This window comes from Trichogramma pretiosum, unplaced genomic scaffold (assembly GCF_000599845.2).
Source record: "Trichogramma pretiosum strain Unisexual culture from Peru unplaced genomic scaffold, Tpre_2.0 scaffold15, whole genome shotgun sequence".
Taxonomy (NCBI): domain Eukaryota; kingdom Metazoa; phylum Arthropoda; class Insecta; order Hymenoptera; family Trichogrammatidae; genus Trichogramma; species Trichogramma pretiosum.
Window position 1 is genome coordinate 2,402,286 of NW_019641686.1, and position 21,837 is coordinate 2,424,122.

Genomic DNA, 21,837 nt, shown 5'->3' on the forward strand with positions numbered 1-21,837 from the left:
TTAAAAAAAAAAAAGTATCTACAATACGTTTTTTTTAAAAATAACTTTTTTTAGAATTCATTTCTACAGATTCAATAATGACATTCATAATAATGAAATAATTAAAGATAATTATCAAAATTAATACCTTTTAAATTGAATAAAGCTCAGTTGTACTGGCGATGCATATTATAAAAAATTTTGTAGATTTTTGAATCATCAACTACGTATTAGGTAATGTGATGAACAATTTGAAAATTTTAAAACATATATTGTAAAATTAAAGTCCTAAACAATTTGTACTGTTGTATAGACCCAAGTTTCAGTTGTCATTATAAAAAATTTAACTTGAAAATAAATCAATTTCAAGATTAAAACATGATTCTTTTTTCTTCTAGCAACATACATAAATTTGATACATATACAAATATCAACAATATACAAGTTAATCGATCGTTGAGAATACGTAAAACTTGATTTAGATTGAATGTCTTACACGTAAGACTTGAATCCATGCCTGTAGATTCATAGCGAATAGTCCATTCGGCAATGATAATAATAACGTTTTTTTCTTTGTTTCCTCGAGCCGCACTGATTCTATTTATAAAACATCGAGTCACAGCACTTGCTCGCTCCGGTCCACGTCGTTATCAGGGGCAGCAGCAGCGGTGACGTCCTGTCAAATGTGCCGATTCTTGGACTTGTCGAGCAGACATAGGCCGTTATTATTCTTGGCCGTAAAAAAGCTAGAGCTATTAATAAAGTGGCGAGAGTCGTCGGTGACGAGTTTTTGCACGACTAAAACAGGTTGTTTGGCGTCGGCGTAATCTTGCCCTTTGACCGCTGCTGGCTCATGACGAGGATCCGCTCCCTCTGCTCCTCCTGTTGCTGGCTTATCGCGTTGAAGTCTGAAAGACAAGTCATACTCGAATGGATTAATTAATTATCGTGGGTGAGGCGAAGCGCGAGAAGTCGAGTATATCGGCGGGCTAAATCGGAGGCCTACCTGGTGCTCTCGCAGCTACGCGATCGGCTGCGGTGACGCTTGGATCTGGCGATGGCGTCGCTGCCGATGCTGCGAGCGTCGAACCAGCGCTCGTAATGATTCCTCAAAGCGGTGCGCACCTCGTTGTTCGTGAAGCAGTAAAAGAGCGCCACGAGGAATCCCTGGGAGGAGAGCAGCACGGCCCGGGCGTAGGTGAACATGTTGGCGGCTTGGCCCTCGGTCGGCCCGGCCAGCACGAGTATGTAGGTGACGCCCAGCAGCGGGATCAGCACCAGCAGGGCTTTGGCGGCTTTCCGGTACTGCTGGGTCTCGGCGTTGTTGGCCGAGCGCAGCTTCGTGATGAGTACCTGCGCGAGCAAAGAAGTAATTACGAAGGAAGGAAGAGTGGGTCGTTTGCAGATTCGTAAGCTAAGGTCGCTCGACTCGAGGCAGCTGCGCACTCACCCACATGATCATAAAGAGGAAGATTACGTTAGCCCCGAGGACGGAGACGGCCGGAACTTCGTAGATCCAGTCCAAGAGCGGATGCGGTATCATCCAGGAGCAGTGTCGCGATAGGGCGGCTTCCTGGATACCGTCGGTAAGGAGGCGCTGGCCGGCCCAGGTCTTGGCCGTCGCCCAGATCAGCACGACGACGAAGGGCACTGCCCAGCCGATGAGCAGGCAGACGTTGAGCTTGAGCGTGTCCCCGGAAAAGGTCTTGACCACCAGCAGGTGCAGATAGAGGCCTTCGACGAACATCCAGAAGAAGTTGGTCAGCTGGAAGTAGTGATAGAGCGAGTAGAAGAGGACGCAGAGAGGCTGATTGGCCGACAGCGAGATCTGCGAGACTGTGTTGAGTATCCAGAGCAGGTCGGCCAGTATGTACGTGAACATGAGGTGGGTGTGTATGACGTTGCGCAGGCAGCGCAGCTCCCGATAGTACAGATAGATGCTGACGGCGACCAGCAGCGTGACGAAGCTCAGACTGTAGCCGACCAGGTAGAGCTGGGTGGTGATCTCGACGCCGTCCTCGGCCTCGGGCGAGACGAGCTTCAGCTCGCGGCAGCGCGAGTAGTTCGAGTAGCTTTCCCAGCTGCCGTCCTCGAGGCACCATCTGCTCGCTTCCTCTGCATCGTGCCGTGGATGAAAAAAAAAACACGTTAACTACAAAAAAAATCAAAATTCCACCTACGAGCTCGTATTATATCGGCTTACATCTCTCGCAGCCGGGCTTATATTATACATATATTCAACCGAGTCACTTTTTTATTCCAGCGAGGGAGGATATTGCCACGGTTTCTCTATACGCTAAGCTCGTGCTTTTACGATTCAGATCGTATGTAGGATAAATATACATGCAGAATATCACACCGGGCTCGAGTATGGAATTATATCCGATGGTGGGAATCGTATCGTTAGGAATATTGATTCCGAGGGAATGAAAAGAAGATGTGCCGAGAGAGATATCAATTTTTCTAATAAAAAAAGCCTGCGCGACGTTTTCCTTGACGATCCCCACACGTACGCTTGCCAACTTGATGAAGAATAATTTTTCTTTCCTCGCGTCTTAATAAAAAAAAGCCGCAAACCTCGGCGAATGGAATACATTAATCGCGAGCTTATAAGGGGGCTAAAACTTTGTGAAAATTATGCATACACAGATATACGTGGGCAGGGGAAAATTAATGATACTTTGGTAATAACGCTAAATCGCCGCGCCGAACTTATCTTCGGACTTTACGCGTTCACCGGGTATCTATATCTAGCTCGCGTTCATGAATATTCAATTCAATTATAATTTAATTCGGTGCAGCGCGCGGTTGTTATATGCACACACCTATGTGTGTACGCTACAATATGCGGTCAAAGCGCATCAAACGAGCCATCTCGTCGGGCTCTCCCGCTCTCATGTGCAATTAGCAACGCGCGCTCGTCGCGATATGACGCCTCTATTGGTTCTATCCTTAATTTTCAATTCAATTATCATTTGGTTGCGACGATAACACCCACGCCACGCCGATCGGTTATTTGCCTTTTTTCCTTCCTTCTTTTATTTGTACTTTATCGTTGATAAATATTAAAGTGTCCGAATACAAGAGAAAAAGAGAGAAAAATTTACGACGTTTATTTACGCATATTTTTTTGCATGTGCACAATCGCATTCGCAGGCTTCGACTCTACGTGCGCGAGTATACGTATGCAGGTAAACATTTTTGAATCGCGCGTCTTTTCATGCCCTCGCCATGCGCTTCATCGTAAATATAAACTTGTCCTTTGTTCAATATGGAGCTACGCGAATCGATAGCGCTATCACGGCGACAATATACCTGCGTATGAATGGAAAGGAAAATAATATTTTTTTCACCCAATACGAGATAGAGAGAATTTCAAAAAAAAAACCAAAACGAGGTGCCTTTTCAAACGCTACACGACAAAAGCTCAGCTGAACCCCCTGCACCTTTTACCATCTATGTATTTTTATTAGCACAAAATACGTGTTCATTAAGTTTAGCTTTGTGTATGAATAAATATTTATACACATTGTCTGACTAAATCTGCACTTTGCTCTATCCTACACGTGTAAGCTCTCGTAAATTGCCACGGATTATATTTTCTCGCCGATATCTCGCGCGCGTCGCGAAAAAATAACTCTTCACTTCTCTCCCTCTCTCTCTCTCTCTCTCTCTCTCTCTCTCTTTCGACTCGTTGTAAATTTTTTCAGCTCCTCGTACTTCTAGATTATACTGCGAAAGAGAATGCACACATCCTCGGGCAAACAACTGTTTTTCGATGTAATTTACGCAAAATCTCGAATGGTGTACAACTTCTTTTACAATAAAATAGCGTAATATTTCAGCAAGAATAACGTATATACATTTTTCACGTTTAATCTTTTGTTACGGTTTTTTTTTATTTTCTTTTTTTTTGCCCATAGTTTTCGAGTATATATTAAAGTTTATTGTCCGTAAAGAGAAGTGTGTACAAGACTGCAGCAGCCGTGCGAGTCCCTACTATGTCTGTTTGCAAAAGAAAAAAACGTATACCACCGCGAGCTTGGCAATTGCGCGAAAAAAGGGAGAGAGAGAGATTTTTAACGAGCAACTCTCTCGTATTTGGAATGAGCTTTTTGCGCGCAAAGAACGCAGTTTTCATACATCCACACAAAACCATAAGCATATGACAATGGATAAAAATAAGGTTTACGGATCATTTACAGCTACAGAGTATTATTGTGATATGAACGCACTTATAACTAAGTGCAAACGTCGGACTAGATTAGACCCGAGTTTCATATTATTATGTATTATAAAGGCACGATGAAGTCGTTCGTTGGCTGCTGCTGGAAATTTTCACTCACTGCATATAATATATAATACATATTACGCAGTGCGCGGTATATTTTACAGTACTCGAGAGGGTTGAGCGAGGAGTTAAAAGCTATATCTCAAGAGAAAAATCGACCGTCTTCGCATACATCTCTGTATCTCGCACTTGGCTTCTTTTTCGATTTCATATAATATGAGTAAATACTAAATGCATTCGTGAGCTTTACGAAGATGGCGCGATTTCTTTGAGTGTTTGGTAGATAATTCACTTCTCTAGCGATTCTTAAGTGCATCGTCAATTTTTGCATTCAAGTTTCCGATGGGTACTCGAATAAATCTTTGCTGAAAGACCCAGAAATACTAAAGAGCATAGAAATTAATGAACGTAAAAGTAACTCATGTTTGAAATTCGAGCGACTTATTTATTCATTTTTAAAACAACCAAGGAGTTTTATTTGCATATTGCTCAGTTTCTTGTAGTCAAATAATTGCCAAACTTAAAACTGCAATTTGCAGAAGACTGCTCACTAATGTAAACCTGATTTCCAAAGTATCTGCATTTATGCGGGTGTACACTAGGTTGACTTCGAATCTGTTCGGTGGTATGAGTGATAGAACGTCTGTAAGCATAGGAAATTCCGGTCTTCCACCGGACAGAATCGGAGTCAACTCAGTGTGCTAACACGCTTTTTCTACTATACATGAGCTTTTTCAATACCCACATGGCATACACTACGATCTAAAACGGATTTTTCTGTGAAACTGCTTGAAAAAAACTAGAGTTTTTACATTCTTTCTCGTTTGTTAACTTTTTTGTACGGATAATAAACTTTAAATATGTGATTCTTACTACTGCAAAAGAGAGCAAAGACCAAAATTAAGCAATACCAATACACTCGGGCTGCTCCAATTTGCATCATTGAGTTTAACTACGACAATCAAACATTTTTATTAAAAAAATGTGATTTTATAAAATTGTTTGTCCAAGCTTTACCCGATATTTTTAATTACAATGGTCATTTGATGACTACATGAATTTCATTTTTCGGAATTATCCATGGAAAAACGAACAATTTATTATGAAAATTAATACTCTATAAGGTGTTGTGTAGTTTTGAGCACGAATAAAAGTCACGAAATAACTTTCTTTAAATAACACTACGAAAATTGTTTTTCCTCTGTAACAAAGCCCGACGTGGCAAAATATTGTAAATTGCAGGTTTTATATATACATTCAACAAGTCTCGCAGACATATCGATCTCAAGTGTCTGCGTTCTACTCGAAACAAGCCTACGTAATATATGTATATGTTCTGAAATGTCCAAAGCGGCACTCTCAAATTTCATCGTTGCGACTCGGAGCTTTGACTGCATTCCATCGCTGAAATGCAGCTTATTTAACAAAGGATCATGCCGTGCGTATACAATAATTGATTGAGTTACGCTTCGCTACTTCTATACAGCTTAAAATTGAGATATGATTGTTTACGGTGTAAATAGTGTTCAATTGAATAATTCATTTGTGGAATTGTGACCGCGGAGGCAATCTCGGCTTCTGTGCAATGTGTCGCGAGTCATCTCACGAAGCGACAAACTACGCAAACGATGCACATCCAAGTAAATATGTACGAAGTTCTCGACGAATCTTATAATTAAGTAATGCGCATTCCACTAATTAGTTTAAAGAAGAAAGTAAAACTGAGAGGCAGAAAAAAAGTGTGACACGTGTCTCAGTTGGAGCGTAAATGATTGAAGAGAAGAACTTCGTTATGTATCGTACCAGCATCAGTGCCAGCAGCAGCTATCCTAACGGTATTTTATACATGTTTCCTGTCAAAGTACGACAAACACGTACACGCGCCTTTATAGACTTTGCAACGCCAAGAGCAACTTTTGCCGCTGCGTGCCAACTTAATTTGCTTTAGAAAATAGCACGACTACTCGCTTTCAGTCGTGTATTTCGTTCTGAATTGTGGTCGAATTTTGACATCGATTTTTCCTTGTCTCGAGCACACAATATTACATAGATTGTTTGTGACTTTGTGCGATCGTAAAATTTTACAAGTAACCCATTCGCGTTTATGTCCTGGCACTGGAAAACAACGAGATAATGAAAAATCGAAACGCCAGTTTAACGCTTTATATAATTTCCACGCTCGACTAATAAAATGTGTGTACACTTTTGTTACATCGTATTATCCAGTGGAAAAAAGATTAAAAAAGTCGGTTGCGTCGATTGTGCTTCAAATGTCGAAAAGATCGTAAAATGAAAACACTCTCGAGTGTGTGCGATGCCCCTTAAATCAGTACGACTATTAAGTTCGACGCGTGTTTAACTTTCAAAAAAAAGAGGAATGCCCATTGAGAGTGCATCATTGCACACAGCTCGGAGAAATATAATGATGGATTTCAAATGACATCTCGCCAAGCTGCGAGTGTATATTAAAAAGCACAGATAAAGTTAACAATGTAGAAGTTATTGCGAGTCGGAAAAAGAGTTACGGATAAAAGAGAGTAATATAAGGTGTGTGTCTGTGCGGACGGTGCAATGCTTTCTTTAACGATCCGCAGATGTTTCGCGCGCCCGAATAATGTACGAAAAAAAGCTTTTACTCCTTTCCGCTCTCTTGATAAAATAGTGCATTTTACACATTTTCTTACGAGTATTAACAGCAGTTATCCAGCACGATTCCACGTTTATACGTAGGTACGTGTATTGGTGTATGTGAGTGTGTGTTCGCAGAGAGAGGGTGTTTGTATGTACACACCCGAAAGCTATATCTGCGCGAGCTCGCGCGAGTAAAACGAAGAATTTATGCTTTTTTATACGATTCAAGACTGGAAGCTAATCGTCGTCGCACGAGGAAAAACTTTCTCGCTCAGTTTAAGTTTTTCGCACTTGCTCTTTATCGAAACTCGCGAAAGATTAATTTTGAATCAACGGAAATGGGAAAATAATTCAAGTTGTCGGGAAAAATCGGTGTCTGCGATGCATTGGGTAATATATTTTGACGCCAATTCATGTACGCTCACGCACATGCTGTATCTTATGCATGTGTAGCGTGTTAAACGTCAAGCGTGTAGGTGGCACTTTGTTATTCAGTTGCTCATCTCTAACGAGGAAAGTTCGAAGACGGCGGAAATAGTGCCTATAATTATGAAACGCGAGACGAAGCTGAAACTCGGGGCTGGAAACGAGCCGAGTGCAGCTCTTACGAGCAAGTGCTGTGCGTGCTGCTGAACATACATACCCAGTGACACGTACTCTGCGGCTCACTCGACGCTTGGCTGTAAGGCCAACTCTCGTACGCAGGCACTTGATAGTTTTGATCGATTTGGCTGTCTCGCACGATGCTACGGAGCAGTTGCCGGGGAGATAAGCGACGCCGAGCAGGACCCACGTCGTGTTTGTTGTACGTCGTGTGGTATAAATCAAAATGTGTCGTGGACACCAAGCGTAACTCGATTATTCGTCCATTTTTTTCCGCTTCGCCTGCTCTATTGACTTTGAATAATTTCATTCAGGCGCGCACGAGTGCAAAAAATCATGCCACTTGCCAGGACCCGCCTCGATCTCTTTTCCACAAACTAACACGAAGAGTTTGATTAATCGTTTTTCGCTCACGATCTATGCTTACTCGGCACACAGTGCATCTCGCAAGCTGCCGTCTTCTCCGCTAGCGTCTGACTGAGCGCATACCTCTACTACTTGTGTTACACACATACGCGCGCCGAGAGGTAATATGCACGCGCCAGCTGACATGCCATTTCTGGGGCAAATTCTCTCGGCTGCAATTACCATGTATTAACCTCGAGACATTTTATAAAATCCTTTCTTCCTTCTTTTTTCTCTACTTCGAGCGCAAGTTGTATTCGGTGACGGCGCACATAAGTGTTTTTATTATTATTATTATTTTTTATTGGATTAAGACGCAGAAATGCGTTCTTATTACATATTCTCACATGCAAGAAGGGGTGTAAGGGTGAGACGACCGCCCTCTTTTGTTCCCGCGCACCCTGCAAATTGTCGGCCAGACAATGAGCTCGCTTAATTAATATTCTCATGAATATTAATTCAGTCGCGTGTGCGGGGCACACAACGTCTTCGAAGAGATAAAACGTCGTAGTTGGCAGGCTAGAGGGAGACAGGAAAAAAAGGAGAACGAGAGAAAGACTTGGAAACTGCAGCATCCGGGGAGAATCATTATAGTCCATTATATACATTACAGTAAACTTGACAAGTTTACACGCGGAGGAGTTTCTCGCTGTCTCTCAAGTCGGAGCCGGGGCTCGAGCTCGCCGACGATCGTATTCCGATGAAAGACATCCGATAATTGAAATTCAGTCGACTTTATACTTTACATATAGCACATCCTCGCGCGCGTTTCTCTCGCTCCTTTTAGCTCGACAATAGATCCGCATTCTATATCTCTGGCGCGCGAGTGCGAGCTTAAGCGCAATAATAGCTATTCTCGCAGATAGCTGATAAAGTGCAGCCTCGTCAAAAGTGAGCATTTTTGAAAAACTGACACCCAACAGCGCCCAATATCAAAGTTTGACATTTGGAAATCTCAACAAGTATAAATAATGCGAGCCGAGTTATCGATTTCAATGGATATTCGTGTTAGAATAATAATGAGAAAGTCATTGACAATTTATCGAAATATCAATCGCGAGTACGTATATCGCTTATTGTTTACTCGGCGAATCGAAAATCTCGTTAAAATTCACGAGTAATTATTTTCATTTTGTGTATCCATTGAATAACAACTGCGCCGAACTTAATCGCTCTTTTAACGCTCGATTATGTACGCCTAGATGCATTAACGCTTGTACAATATAAGCGAAGCGATGTTTATCTCTATTATTTGCATGTCTTCGAGTTATAATAATGCTATAAATAAGTCAAGCGCTAAGAGTCGTGTTTATTGACGACTTCGTACATGAAAAAAACAAATAAACGCGTATACTACCCTCACACGTCATTGTATTTGCTTCATCGATCCGATTCTTGAAAGAGAATATTTCTTCCTATTTATATATCTATATGCGAATATTACGCGTGGATTCTTCAAGTACCCATTATTGTTCAAGAAAAAGGGGAACAAGCGTCGTTCCTGAGTCTACTAGGATGCATATTGCATACATATATATTTTTCTTGTTGCAATTGGTCTTGCCGTTACTATTGCAGGATTTTTCATATTCTGTAATACAATAAAATGTGATCGAATAAAATTATACTCATTTGGAAATGCTTACATAATTGATATTGCAGACTAATGTTCTGAAAAAGCATTTTGAATACATTTCAAAGTGCTCTTTCAATGATAAAATTTACATGTGAACGTAAAAGCTGCATGCATTATGATATTTTTGAATGGACAAAAATCTCACACGCAAAGATACTCTGCATTTTTAAAATTATCCAAAAAGTTATGCAGATGCGCACAAAGTTCCTCGCAGGTTTTATAAGTGAATTAACTTGAGGCATAGTCCGATATTTAGACGCATTGTATGAAGCCAAGTTCGCACGTGCGAAATTTTTTTCCCGGAGCTACGCGAAACTTTTAACATTGCGTTGCTTCCTCCATGCTTTCTCATGAAGGATGTTCCTGTAAATAGCCTCGTAGGACTTTCTTTAATACATACTTCTTCTTACGAACTTCCCGAGAAAAACCGTCCAACTTTATCTTCAATAGCATATCTGGAGAGCAGCTTGAAACGGTTTTAGCCAGTAGTGATTGAATACATCGATTACACCTTCTTTGTTTCTCAGCGGAAATCGTACATACACAGATCAATTTTTTTCATCGAGAAAGGAAATATGTTTTTTGCTCCGATTTTGATTTATATATGCTGGCTGAAATCAATCGCGCCATTTGTCGTAAACGACCTATATTAGACCACGCGCGAGTACGCAACCCATCGGCTTCCATTTGTTTCGTTACAAATACGAAAGAGAAAGAGAGAAAAGAGGCGATTTTTCATAGGCGCTCAACAGCACTATAGTCGCGTGATTTACGCACCTTACAGAAATTTCACGCTACGTTTAAATCACGCGTATTATAATACGTGCACTGCACATGCCCGAAAGAACCCGAGGGCCATTCGGCACACGTTGTATGAACTGGATGATAATTCGCGCTTTATAGCCCTTTCAAAATGAATGGATCGGCTCATCGAGTGCACGATAAGATGATCTAAACTGTCTCGCCGCTAATAGAATTTTCAACGCATTGCGGAAAATAACTAACACCGAAGCTATCCTAAATGACATTGGCCACTTGCGCAATCGACGTGGCTCTGATTCGGCGTAACATAAATGTATTAATCACCTATGCGACGCTACCAACAACAGAAATTCTCCCTTAACAGATCTACTTATTGGAGTGATCATTTTTCACTGTGGCTTTCATGTTGAAATCGAATTGGTGTGTAATCGAAGGTGGCTAGTTCGGAAAATTTAAAATTTATTTTTCGAAATCTTTACTAAATATTTTTAAGAAAAAACTCAATTGGACACTTCATTTGTTGATCTTTTAATCACATAATAAAACAACATAAAAAAAGTTTGAAAATTTTCATTTTGAATTAAACTTCAAATTAATCTTAATGATTTGTAGAATCTAATTAACTGAATTGAAAACGTCCCCCCTACTAAATTATTATACTTTTTTATTTTAACTCTGCTCTCTATCTGTGCGAGCCCTCTTGCAGTTAACCGATAAACCTGCAAAAAAGGTCGAGTAAACGTTATTATATGTAATACACCGGATAATCGAGCAGAAGGACTAAAAATAAGCGTATAGCTGCTCGAGACACTTCCCAGTGCCTTGAATTTACTTTTATTTCTTTTGCAGTGCTGTGTACAGTTGCCTCTTTGTTTGCTCTTTGTTATCTCTATCTCTCTCGAAAAAAAATAGAACTAAATTTGCGCATTTTTTTGTGTCATCGTAAAATAATTGTTGCAAGCTCCAGGCATTAAAAAAAATGCTATATAATCACGCGAATTAAAAAGTCACGTTCTTCGTATCTACCACGAAGTAGCGTAAGACGAGTTCTATAATTTTTGCTCCGTTCTTCCAGTTATAACAATGTAGAATAGTAATTTCTACTTTTTGTCGAGCGACCAATAAAAAAATGTAATATCCCCGCATAAATCAAGGTTCAAAGGAAAAGTGGTTATTCCTGAACACTATCGTCGAATGAATTTATCACTTTGAACCATTTCAACGCTCGTATAACTTGAGGCACTTCTAAATAGAATTACGACCTTTTTTCCTTTCCGCAAAGTTGACCGATCAAGAGAGCTTATGTGCTGACGTATCACGAGAGAAAATTGAGAGAAATAAACGAGGGAATTCATCATAATGATGATTTAATTGTTATAGTCTCTTGGTCCACAGCTGGGTTTAAGGTGTAGTTGCCCAGGGAGTAGTCCTCGTATTTTCTAGTATTCTTATCGATGCTCGCGTCAAAAAGCGTTGAAAAGTAATAAATCTGACTTAATTACTGCAATATATATCTCAAATGAATTTTGACCTATAATTTTTAAAAAATCATCAAAAAGCTTAAGATATAAGGTAGAACTTGCAATGGATTTTTTTATTGTGATATACAATTTTTTATTCAAGTTGCGATTGATTATAGCCGTGATTCCTCAAGATCTCTTTAAAGCTTGTGTTAAAATCATCATTTTTGAAGAACTTGTTCCCGAAAATCTCAGTGTTCACCGAGTTTGAAATTTTCATTATGAATAAGTATCTTTTCAAGAAATAACAACGTGAAGATTCATTGCTCTTTGCAGTTTTTGAATTTACTTTTAAACTATCTCTAAGTTTTATGAAAGATAATACGAGATTTTAGAATTTTATGTTCGATGCAATAAAATAAATGATAAAATTCTCTGTTAAAACCCTGTGACTTTTCGATTCTCGTGCTTGAATATCTTCTACACTGATTTCTTCAAGCTGCACAAGTTTTCAGTTTTTTTTTTTTAAGCCAGTGCTAATTTTGTACTAAAATAAATTCCATGACCCCTGTCATCGGCAAATGCTAGTTTACCATCATTGCAGTTATGGTCTTAGCATCTTGTAAGCTTATCAGTAAAAAAATAATATTCAACAAAAGTTTATTATTTCGATTTGTCTTGAACTCGTCGAGTGAATGCGAAAAAAAATCCATTTAACCCCGCGTTGGCATACGAGATAGGTAAAATTTAATTTGGTCTCGATATAATAAATAATGCCGGGCGTACACAGCTAAATCGAGGGAATCTCTTCCGATCGAGGCTTTGCTGCTGTGCGTTTATATGACATAATTCATGCCACACATATACACACGCCGGGGCCTATACACGCTTAAGCTCCCTCGACGTCGTTGAATCAGCTCGTATTATACACAATACGCCCCATCTGCAATCGCAGCGAAATTCTGCCTTAGATTCCAAGTGTCAGATGTAGTCCGCGTAGGTGTGTGCGTGTTGCGTGTGCTGTGTGTTTGTCTGTCGAGCAAAGGAACATGCCTTCTTTTTCCTTTTCTGAGCTCCACGTAATAGTGTCCTAAACCAATATGTGTGCTTATATAATGAGCTTAGCAATATAACGCGCGTGTCCCGTGTGTAAAGTGTAAACTCCTTGTGGAATGGGGGCGAGGATGTTTTATTTTCTTTTTTTTGCAAGATGCACGGTGATAAATGCCTCGTAAATAATTTGACTAAACAAACACGTGCTTATTGGTTTCCACGTGAATTCTTCATTAGATTGTTTACGGGCTGGACCGGAACAGATTGTAAATTTGATAAAAATGATAAGGTAAAAGTATGTTTCTCGGGCAAGTAACTTCTCTTTTCGCACGTGATGCGAATGATGTTCTTAAATATTGAAGCACGAGATTGAATTTGACCAAGACGTAGTCTTGGTACGTGCTCCGTTTGGAAACGCATAGAGCAGAAAAATCGGCTCGGCGCAATTTCTTCAGTATCACGTTTATTATCGTGACAAACGCAGGATTTTCCAAAGATTCGATCGCGCCTTATCTCGCTTCCGTCGATCCCGATAATGAAAAATAAAAAGATCAATTTTAATCACAGTCCTGCGAAGCGGTTACTCCAGCTGCTAGAGATGTTATCGTAAAGCTTACACAATGTCTTGCTCCAAGGGTCTTGATTGCTTTTAAGATAAATCGAATATCAGAGGCGAGCTGAGAGCGATGCACTTAACGACACACGGGGGCTAAAACTGCATCAAGCTTGATTGTGCCGGCGGTTCGAGAGACTGAGCCCTGCGTGAGCAAAACGCGCGATTCGTTTTAGAGAAGATGAAACGAGGCCTCGGTTCGTACGCTCTTTTGCTTTCATCAAATTGAGACCGACGGAAATTAATTTGAGAAATTTCTGCTTTGTCAAATTAGTTGTAATTATATCTTGATTGGTCTATATTACGTTTGATTCAATTGTAACGATGTTTTCATCGATTTTCAAAACAATTAAATGGAGTAATGTACATTTGTGCGTGCAATTTTGCTAATTGCCAAGCTAACAAAACCGAGCGGAGAAAGAAAAGGGTGCGATATAATTCAGGGAGTTTGCGACAAAAGCCCAAAGTTTATGACCGATATTTTGTATTTTTAACTATAAATAACATAATTTTTGTGTAAACCTCGGCATTGTTATGAGCAATGTAATTATCACGATTCAATTGTAGAGATCGACGTAGTAAATTTAAAGAGAGATGAAAAAAAGGATTAAAAGTGCAATTTCAGTGGGACGAAACAAGCGTTGGGCGCGCAAATACCCAACGACCAAATCATAAATGTTGAAATTAAATTTTAGTGCATTACCAAATGCGCGTGCTTGCTCCGCGTAAGACCATGAGTTATAAAAATGATTGCAATCTGCCGTTGTAAGCCATTCTACGAGATTATTTTATTCAATTTTAAATGTTCGTTTAAAACTAAATTGAATATTTTCGTCTGGAAAGTTTAGCATAAAGTTTCATCATTTTTATGTTAAAGAAGTTAACGATTTAATTAACGAAATAAGAAGACAATTCTAAACCTTACACGAAAACTTAAAATACTCCGAGTGTTGAAAAATTACTAAGAGGTCCTAATAACAGGTAGGTGTTCACGCGCAAGGAAGAAGAAATGGCCGACGCAAAAACTGTACACCGCATTAATCACACATCTATAAATACAAAATTTTCCACCTGTGATATTGATGTTTACGTGATGCCCAGCATGCAATTAATAATACAGACGGCGAAGCCGTAGGGTTGACAGTTTCATTAAGAGTCGTGCGTCTATTATATGTTATTTCAAGTGGATCCATATACGCCAGAGCTCGACTAAGGAATAATTCAACTGTTCGAGTAGAAGCAATGCTTTGACCGACTTTTATAAAATGTAATGCGAACGTGATTGCATTTGAAAAAAAAAACATCGCAGTCCATATTTTTATCCCCTTTCCCCCGCCCAAGTGAGAGATGAAACTCTAACGTACGATGTGTAAAAGCAAAAGTCTGGCTCGCGTATAGATATATAGGCCACGCGTACGTGCCAAACTCGAGTTTGATTAATCGTCGAAAAAATTTGTTCGACCGACTGTGTTACGCCGCCGAGCAAAGCCGAGTTCACGGACTCGCTTGGCGAACGTAGTGTGTAATGTATTTACGAATGGCTCGTGCAAGGACAAGTGTCGTAGCAGCAGGCCCATAAGTTGCAGCAAGAAAATTCGCCGCTGCGGAAATTTATATACCTCACTGTGCTTACGCGCACAAGTTTAAACAACAGATGTTTGCCCAAGCAGCGAATAAATTTGTGTGTGTGCAGTGCATCCAGGTGGAGCGAAATTCGGCCCGAGCGAGCTCAAATAAATCGTATTATATATCATCGAGATAAACCGATATATATTCGTATTGTACTCACGATTTGTGTCGTACTTGATGCCGTGAAGCTCGTCGAAGCAAGCCTGAACGACCAGAGTAGCCGCTCGAGTCCTCGGCCAGCACAACAGACTGTCCCACTGAGGCGGGCAGTGCAATGCCGCCTCCTCGTTGGGGCTCGTCACCTCGTAGGACAGATAACACTTTTCGGCCGGCGAAAGGCCCGCTGTTGAATTCTCTGTGCCCTGGCCCGACATTCGACCGATCGCGTTCGCTCGCACCAGAATCTCGTCTCTCTTTGATTCTGCTTTATTTATTATTACGATACTCGTTCACGGATTTTTGTTTAATTAACATCGTTGCGTCGAGATAAAAAAATAAGCTCGCGTTGCATTCGGATAAAAAAAGCACAAATCCAGCGAAGCGTTCAACTGTGCATACGATAATTTACGCGCGTATCGCACACACTGTAAACATTGTAATTTTCAGGGAGAGAGCGAAAGGCCATGATACGAATCGAATCACCGATTCTCGTGCACTGAGCTTGTGAATGCCGGTTTCGAATCCCCAAAGCCGCAGTAGCAGCTTTTAGCAAAATCACGCCACGGCACATGCGCGCATGAGACGTTCGTCGCTGTTCGGGGGAGGAGAGCTATTAACTCGTGTTTATACCCGTAGCGCCAAGGGTAGCTCTGCAAATATAATATATGATGATGTGAAGCACCGCCACAGGTTGTCGTTTAGCACATATTAATTGTCGCGAGTGCGATATCTTGTGAATGACTTGCCATCATCTTGTCTGATATTCTTTTTTTCATCTATTTATATCCGTTAGCGGTGACTGTACGCGATACTACACATTTGTCTACCGAAAACTGGTAGCTATTTATTTATTCATTTTTTTTAAACTTGAAAAAAAAACAATATGACGACAGTAGATTATTTTTGTGAACAAAATTTAACGATAACATTGAACTCGCTGAATTCCGATGACTTCGGGCTTTGCTATTTCCGAGAAAAACGACAAATGACTTAAATTTTTTTATTCTGTTAATTGTCTCGAAGAATATAGAAATAAAAATTTACCATTATGAAAAAATTCATTTAAAAAAAAAATATATCAACTCGAAAAATCACGGCACTTTTTAATCTCAAAATAAATAGTAATGATAATAACTTATCATAAACTAGCACCAGATTCAGGAAAAGCACACCCGAAATCATATGGTAAAAGTTTTCAAGTAAAAAGATTAACAATATTTTAAAGTATATTTATAGTTTTCATACGTTTAAACAATTATGCTTAAAATTTCAATAATGGTCGTTAATGGGTTAAGACATAATATTTTTGTGAAAATACATACAAGCACACCAATGTACAAAAAGAAATGATAAAAACGTTAAAATTTATTCAAGTATTAAAATTAAACAAAAGAACTCGAAAATTTGGATTTATAATACTACTTTATTATTCTATTTTAAAATGATGTTGAAAAAAAGGTTCAACCAAATCAGTTATAAAATATAACCATTAGATTTAGCAGATGAATTACAAAAAAACTTTACAAATGTAAATTAATGCTTTATCTTTGAGATAAAAGTAATATTTAAAATTATAAGCTTAAAGTTTGTGAACATGAGATAATATGTTTTAGGATTTAAAAATTAAACAAAAATAGAGTGTACTCTGTGCTGATATACTTTTTTATTGACTAACACCTGCTACTTGATCATTATTTTAAAAATTTAGAAATATTTTTATTTAGTATTTTTATTTTTATTTAGAAATAAATTTATTTAGTAGGTTAAAGCATCTGCCTTCCAATCTCTTTACAAAATAAATTGTTCCTTTATGTAAAGAAGACTGCTTTTGGAATTTTGAAAATAAATTGTATTGTAGCACATAAGATAATAAAAATTAATTAATCAAAAATAATACTTGAATAATAATAGAACTTTCATCAATCATTGAATTATTTACCATTTACAATAATATTTTACCATAAAATAAATGATTACATATTATATTTATAAATTATTATTCACAAAATTTAAGAATTCCATAGTATAATATTTAAAAAAACACTAAAATCTAAGATCTACGTTTGATGGTCATAGTTCCTGAACTTAACTGATTAAGAAATATTCTATGCTTAGTATTATCTGTCAACTTTTTTACAAAAACAGCTTCTGTACCTACTGCAGATATGATAGCAGAATATTTTGGCATAAATTGTCCTTCGACAAAAACTGGTTGTCCACGATGATACCATCTTTTCTCATACAACAGTTTTCCATCTTCAATTTTAGTTTCAATAGGAGGACCTGCAGGAGGATTATATTGTGGATTTGGTACAGGGCTAGTATTTTGTATTATAGTAGGCTTTTTTATGGAACCAAGATTTCTGCCACTCATAATTGCTTTGAGATCTGCTTCAATTTCTTTTTCATCTAATAAGTAATTAACTTGCGGAGCTAATACTTTACGTCGTTTTTCTGGTTTTTCCGGAAGAGGTTCATTAGGTCTACGCCTCAATTTTCTGGTCATGATTGGTTTTGATTCTGTGGAATCACCAGTTAATTCTATTGCATATCTATCGGCTTCAATTGCTTTTCGACTATCCAAAAGCTTATCTATCATTTTTTGAAGTGTTTCAGACTTCTTTTGTTCATAATGATTTTTAGCCGCTTGCATATCTAATGCATAATCCCTTTCTACACAAGATCTTAGGTAAGCTACACCCATTATATTCATTTTCAACCTCTCCTGATACATTGCTTCTAATTTACAGAGCCTTCTGCAGTACTCAGGATGTACTCCATCCTTTAATTGCTGCAATTGTCTATTAAGAGTTGCCAATTTGTCTTGATAAATCTGTTCCTTTATTTCTGGATACTCCTCAGTTTTACCTCTTTCACTTTCACTAGCTTCTTCAGTATCCTCATCGCTTTCATCTCTCTCAACAAAATCCAGAGAAGCTAAATCATCATCTTCTTCTTCAGTCTTGATTTTGACTCTAGAAAAAAAGTCGTCGTCGTCTTCTTCTGTTTTGTTACCATGCAAAAGTATACAGACATCTCATTAGTATAATAATAAATTTAATAGGCCGATTAAGCCTATAAGACAATACATAAATTAAAATGAATAAAAATAGAATAAAAAAAGGTTATTATTTACTTTTTCTCATTTTAGTTGTCGAAATTTGACACAATACAGAACGACTTTTAAAGTATTTGCATTCAATCACTAAACTGACGACAATAATCCTTAGAGGTTAGAGTCCCAAATATGAAAAACACAAGTACACTGTACAACAGTATAAGTTACAACTATACAAAAATAAACTGTCAAAGTGTCAAGTGATAACTGACTGATGGCACCACAGATGCGTTACAAGAGCCTGCCTTTACAGAATTGTTTGTTTTAATTCATCCCGTTCCCGATCGGAGGCATTGGCGCCAAGGACGGGCACCTAAAATTATACTACAGTCTTGAAGTGTAAACTGTACTTAACAATAGTGGCAGAAAACATTGGTAGACTGACCCGCCCCTATGTGACTCGGCCGGTTGGATTGGAGCATGTGCCTAAGTCGCATGGTGACAGTCATTTCTGACACTTTGGAGGAAACTGGTGTAAACGACTACATAAAGACAGAATAAATTTTTAGGACATAATAAAATGGCACAAAATATGTTTTTACAATGAGTATATTGTATAGAATTAATGATATAAGGATATACTTGATAAATAAAGAATTCATAAACTTAAAATTTTATCATTTATGTAAATAAATAATTACAAAAATAAAGTAATTTGAAACATTTGGTTTATGAGTACGCAATGATGAGTTATATTTGGACAACTTCAGGAATTAGGATTAATGAAGACCTTCATGAAACCCAGAATTTGACGTGATTTCAGTAAATATACCTATAATAGGTATTTAACCATGTTACACTTTATACCAGAGCCAAAACTGAATCAAGATATGAAACGAATTAACAAATCAACTAGTCTTGCTATTGGTTTTCAATAACATTCTACATCTATGCAGTATATGAAGGTCTATTTTATGTTTTTGAGGATATTCATCACTAAAAAGCAGATGAACAAAATGAAAGTGAATACAATAGAATTAGTTTACAATTGGAATTTAAACTTATAATCTATAGCTTTGCATACATATTCTATTTACTCAAACTTTTTTCAAATTGTATGAAACTCTTACAGTTACTATAAAAATTGAAGATGAAAGTAAGAGAAGAAAAATATTTTTTAAGAACATTAAGCTCCTGTTACTGAACAATTTAAATTAAAATATTTGAGTATTATGCATACTAAATAAATTCCTGCATCACAAATAAATCAAAGATTATGGTCTTATCACTTTTTTTATTTTAATCTTTTTTATCACTTTTATTTTATAAAAGTATTGGATAATTTGCATTTAAATATGATTAAGATTAATGAAAATATAAATGGTTACATTAGAGAACATATATTTGGCAAATAACAATGTTTTATTTTTCTTTTCATAGTTTTGCAAAAAAATTATTGTAAAAACAAAGTTGAAAATAGTTTTGTTTGTGTGATTTCTTTTCTTACTTCAGAAAAGTATTTATTTATCTTAATACAAGATTTTAAATTTTTAATATTTTACAGTTATCTATACAAAGTAAACGTTCATGCAGCTAAAATTTATTCGAGAAATTTCGCAGCTGAAATACTTTAATTGTGTTACATTTTATTTGATTTGTGTCTAACTAAATATTCCATCAGTTGAACCAACTTTTTGTTGAAGAATTTTTCCATAGCCACCTCTACCACTATCAAAATCTGATCTGTATTCATCTCGTACCTGAAAAAAAAAAAAAAATTAGATATATATCTATAAAGTAGGTGTTGGGAATTTTTTTTAAAGCATGATTCAGCTTTTCATCTAAACAATATATCATAAAAATTATAGAATAATCTTTATCTATTACAACATTCTCAATGTTGTTGATAATGTGCTGACTTTTATCAACTTAACTGAAAAAAGCAGGAGACTTATAGACGATAGAATATATAAGGGGCCAGGGATACTCACTCAGTTGGTATTTGAGGAGATCCATATCCCAGCCCAAAAATCAAAATTTTGATTCAGTTTTCTGAAACTTCTAGTGAATATTTCTCTAAAAGGCTTAATAGCAACTTCATCTTGATCTTTTAAAGGTCGCCATAGAGCCTTTTAGAGAAATATTCACTAGAAGTTTCAGAAAACTGGATCAAAATTTGGATTTTTGGGCTGGGGTACAGATTTCCTCAATACCAAATTATTCAGTCCTCATTCTTCAGTAAATAATGAATTCATCATTTTGAAATATTGCAGTAACAGATAATATTGACAAATTTATGAGTGTGATCTTAGTTTTACAGAAATGTTTTATAAGTTTACTTAAATCAGACAACTATTGGCAGATATAAGAAATCGTATGAAAATTAATATGATTAATATGATGGATTAAAACATTTAATGCGCTTACATAAAGTTAGCAGTGTCTCTTTTTCTTACGGGTTAACTTTTTTGGAATGTCTGGTTTTTAGAGGTTATGAAAACTAAAAAAACATCAATTTAACTTACTCGAAGTTCAGGATAATTTCATTGGCATAATTATGTCAATGTCCCATACATTTTATATAGTTTCAAGATAAATAGTATATTGTTAATAGACAAAAAATGGTTAATATAATTTGGTTATAAATATTAACTGAGAAAGTATCACTGGTCTCTTAAATCTAGAGAAAGAAAAAATGTTTTTAATAAAACTTACTTGACCACCAGTTTTTCCTCTTCCGTACTGCCTTCCTTCTATGAAACCGGCATCCCAATCACTTCTGATAATTCTGTCATCCAAGCGTGTTCCATTAATGTAACGCATACAATTCTCTGCTTCTGGTCTTGTGTAGTATTCAACAAAACAAAACCCGCATGGTGTTTTCTTATATTTGTCGAGCCCCATGACTATTCTTTTAATGTCCCCACAGGTGGAAAATAATTCATAAATTTGTTCTTCTGTTGTGTAGAATGACAAATTACCAATGTAAAGAGTCGTCGAATTTCTCAATAGTCTTTCTTGTTCAGCTCTGGACCCTTTAAAGTGCTGATCTCTGTATGAACTTAAATCTACTGATGGCGAACGGAATGGTCCTTCAGCTGCTACAGCCATATTTCTTGTTTTAATTATATTCTCAAATTATAGAAAAGTTTCTGAAAGGCTTGCAGATTTTAATTGCTATTAAAACCTCGTTGAAATTGTCGGCGACTTTAAAAAACTGAATGTGAGTGCTTCTAAGCTTTAACGACACTTTTCATTCTCTCGTAATTTTGCTTTATAATTATTAAGCAACCTCCACACATCCACCTTCGATGAGAGTTACCTGTCGACTAAACCAATGAAGCAAACATTTCATCAAAGTGATGTGACGTGTAAGTGTTTATTAGACAAATCTGAGCATGTGCAGTGTATGAGTGTAATTGGTACCGACAACGAAAGAGTCCGCCACCTGTCACTCGATCCGCAAACGAGGAATGAGTGAATGACTCTTCGTCCCAAAGTGAGCGCGAAATTTAAATTCGTGTAAAGATGTATTTTAAAATATCTATTGTAAATTTTTT

The 21,837-nt window shown here is 37.5% G+C and overlaps 3 protein-coding genes across 3 annotated transcripts; all 3 read right to left on the bottom strand.

Annotated features, from left to right (window-relative positions):
• Positions 1–5: 5 nt before the first annotated feature.
• Positions 6–15,679, bottom strand: LOC106657300 (diuretic hormone receptor-like). Its single transcript, XM_014378727.2, has 4 exons — positions 15,221–15,679; positions 1,430–2,094; positions 986–1,332; positions 6–887 (listed from the first exon to the last, which is right to left on the bottom strand). The coding sequence occupies exons 1-4, from the start codon at positions 15,432–15,434 to the stop codon at positions 659–661; spliced, it is 1,455 nt and encodes a 484-aa protein (XP_014234213.1). The 5' UTR covers positions 15,435–15,679; the 3' UTR covers positions 6–658.
• A 1,524-nt stretch (positions 15,680–17,203) lies between these two features.
• LOC106657384 (sin3 histone deacetylase corepressor complex component SDS3) lies at positions 17,204–18,885 on the bottom strand. Its single transcript, XM_014378892.2, has 2 exons — positions 18,356–18,885; positions 17,204–18,222 (listed from the first exon to the last, which is right to left on the bottom strand). Exons 1-2 carry the CDS (start codon positions 18,363–18,365, stop codon positions 17,270–17,272), a joined length of 963 nt encoding a protein of 320 aa, XP_014234378.1. The 5' UTR covers positions 18,366–18,885; the 3' UTR covers positions 17,204–17,269.
• Positions 18,886–19,717: 832 nt separating this feature from the next.
• LOC106657386 (nuclear cap-binding protein subunit 2-like) lies at positions 19,718–21,619 on the bottom strand. The gene is made up of 2 exons (XM_014378896.2): positions 20,993–21,619; positions 19,718–20,037 (listed from the first exon to the last, which is right to left on the bottom strand). The coding sequence occupies exons 1-2, from the start codon at positions 21,386–21,388 to the stop codon at positions 19,939–19,941; spliced, it is 495 nt and encodes a 164-aa protein (XP_014234382.1). The 5' UTR covers positions 21,389–21,619; the 3' UTR covers positions 19,718–19,938.
• Positions 21,620–21,837: the final 218 nt, after the last annotated feature.

Bases quoted from the DNA above. Each gene is read 5' to 3' on its own strand.
- LOC106657300 (XM_014378727.2), bottom strand. From the start codon at position 15,434: ATGTCGGGCCAGGGCACAGAGAATTCAACAGCGGGCCTTTCGCCGGCC. The intron at 2,095-15,220 runs GTGAGTACAATA...GGCACGATGCAG, and splicing joins CATCAAGTACGACACAAATC to AGGAAGCGAGCAGATGGTGC. The intron at 1,333-1,429 runs GTGAGTGCGCAG...TTGCTCGCGCAG, and splicing joins TCCTCTTTATGATCATGTGG to GTACTCATCACGAAGCTGCG.
- LOC106657386 (XM_014378896.2), bottom strand. From the start codon at position 21,388: ATGGCTGTAGCAGCTGAAGGACCATTCCGTTCGCCATCAGTAGATTTA. The intron at 20,038-20,992 runs GTAAGTTTTATT...TTTTTTTTTCAG, and splicing joins GAGGAAAAACTGGTGGTCAA to GTACGAGATGAATACAGATC.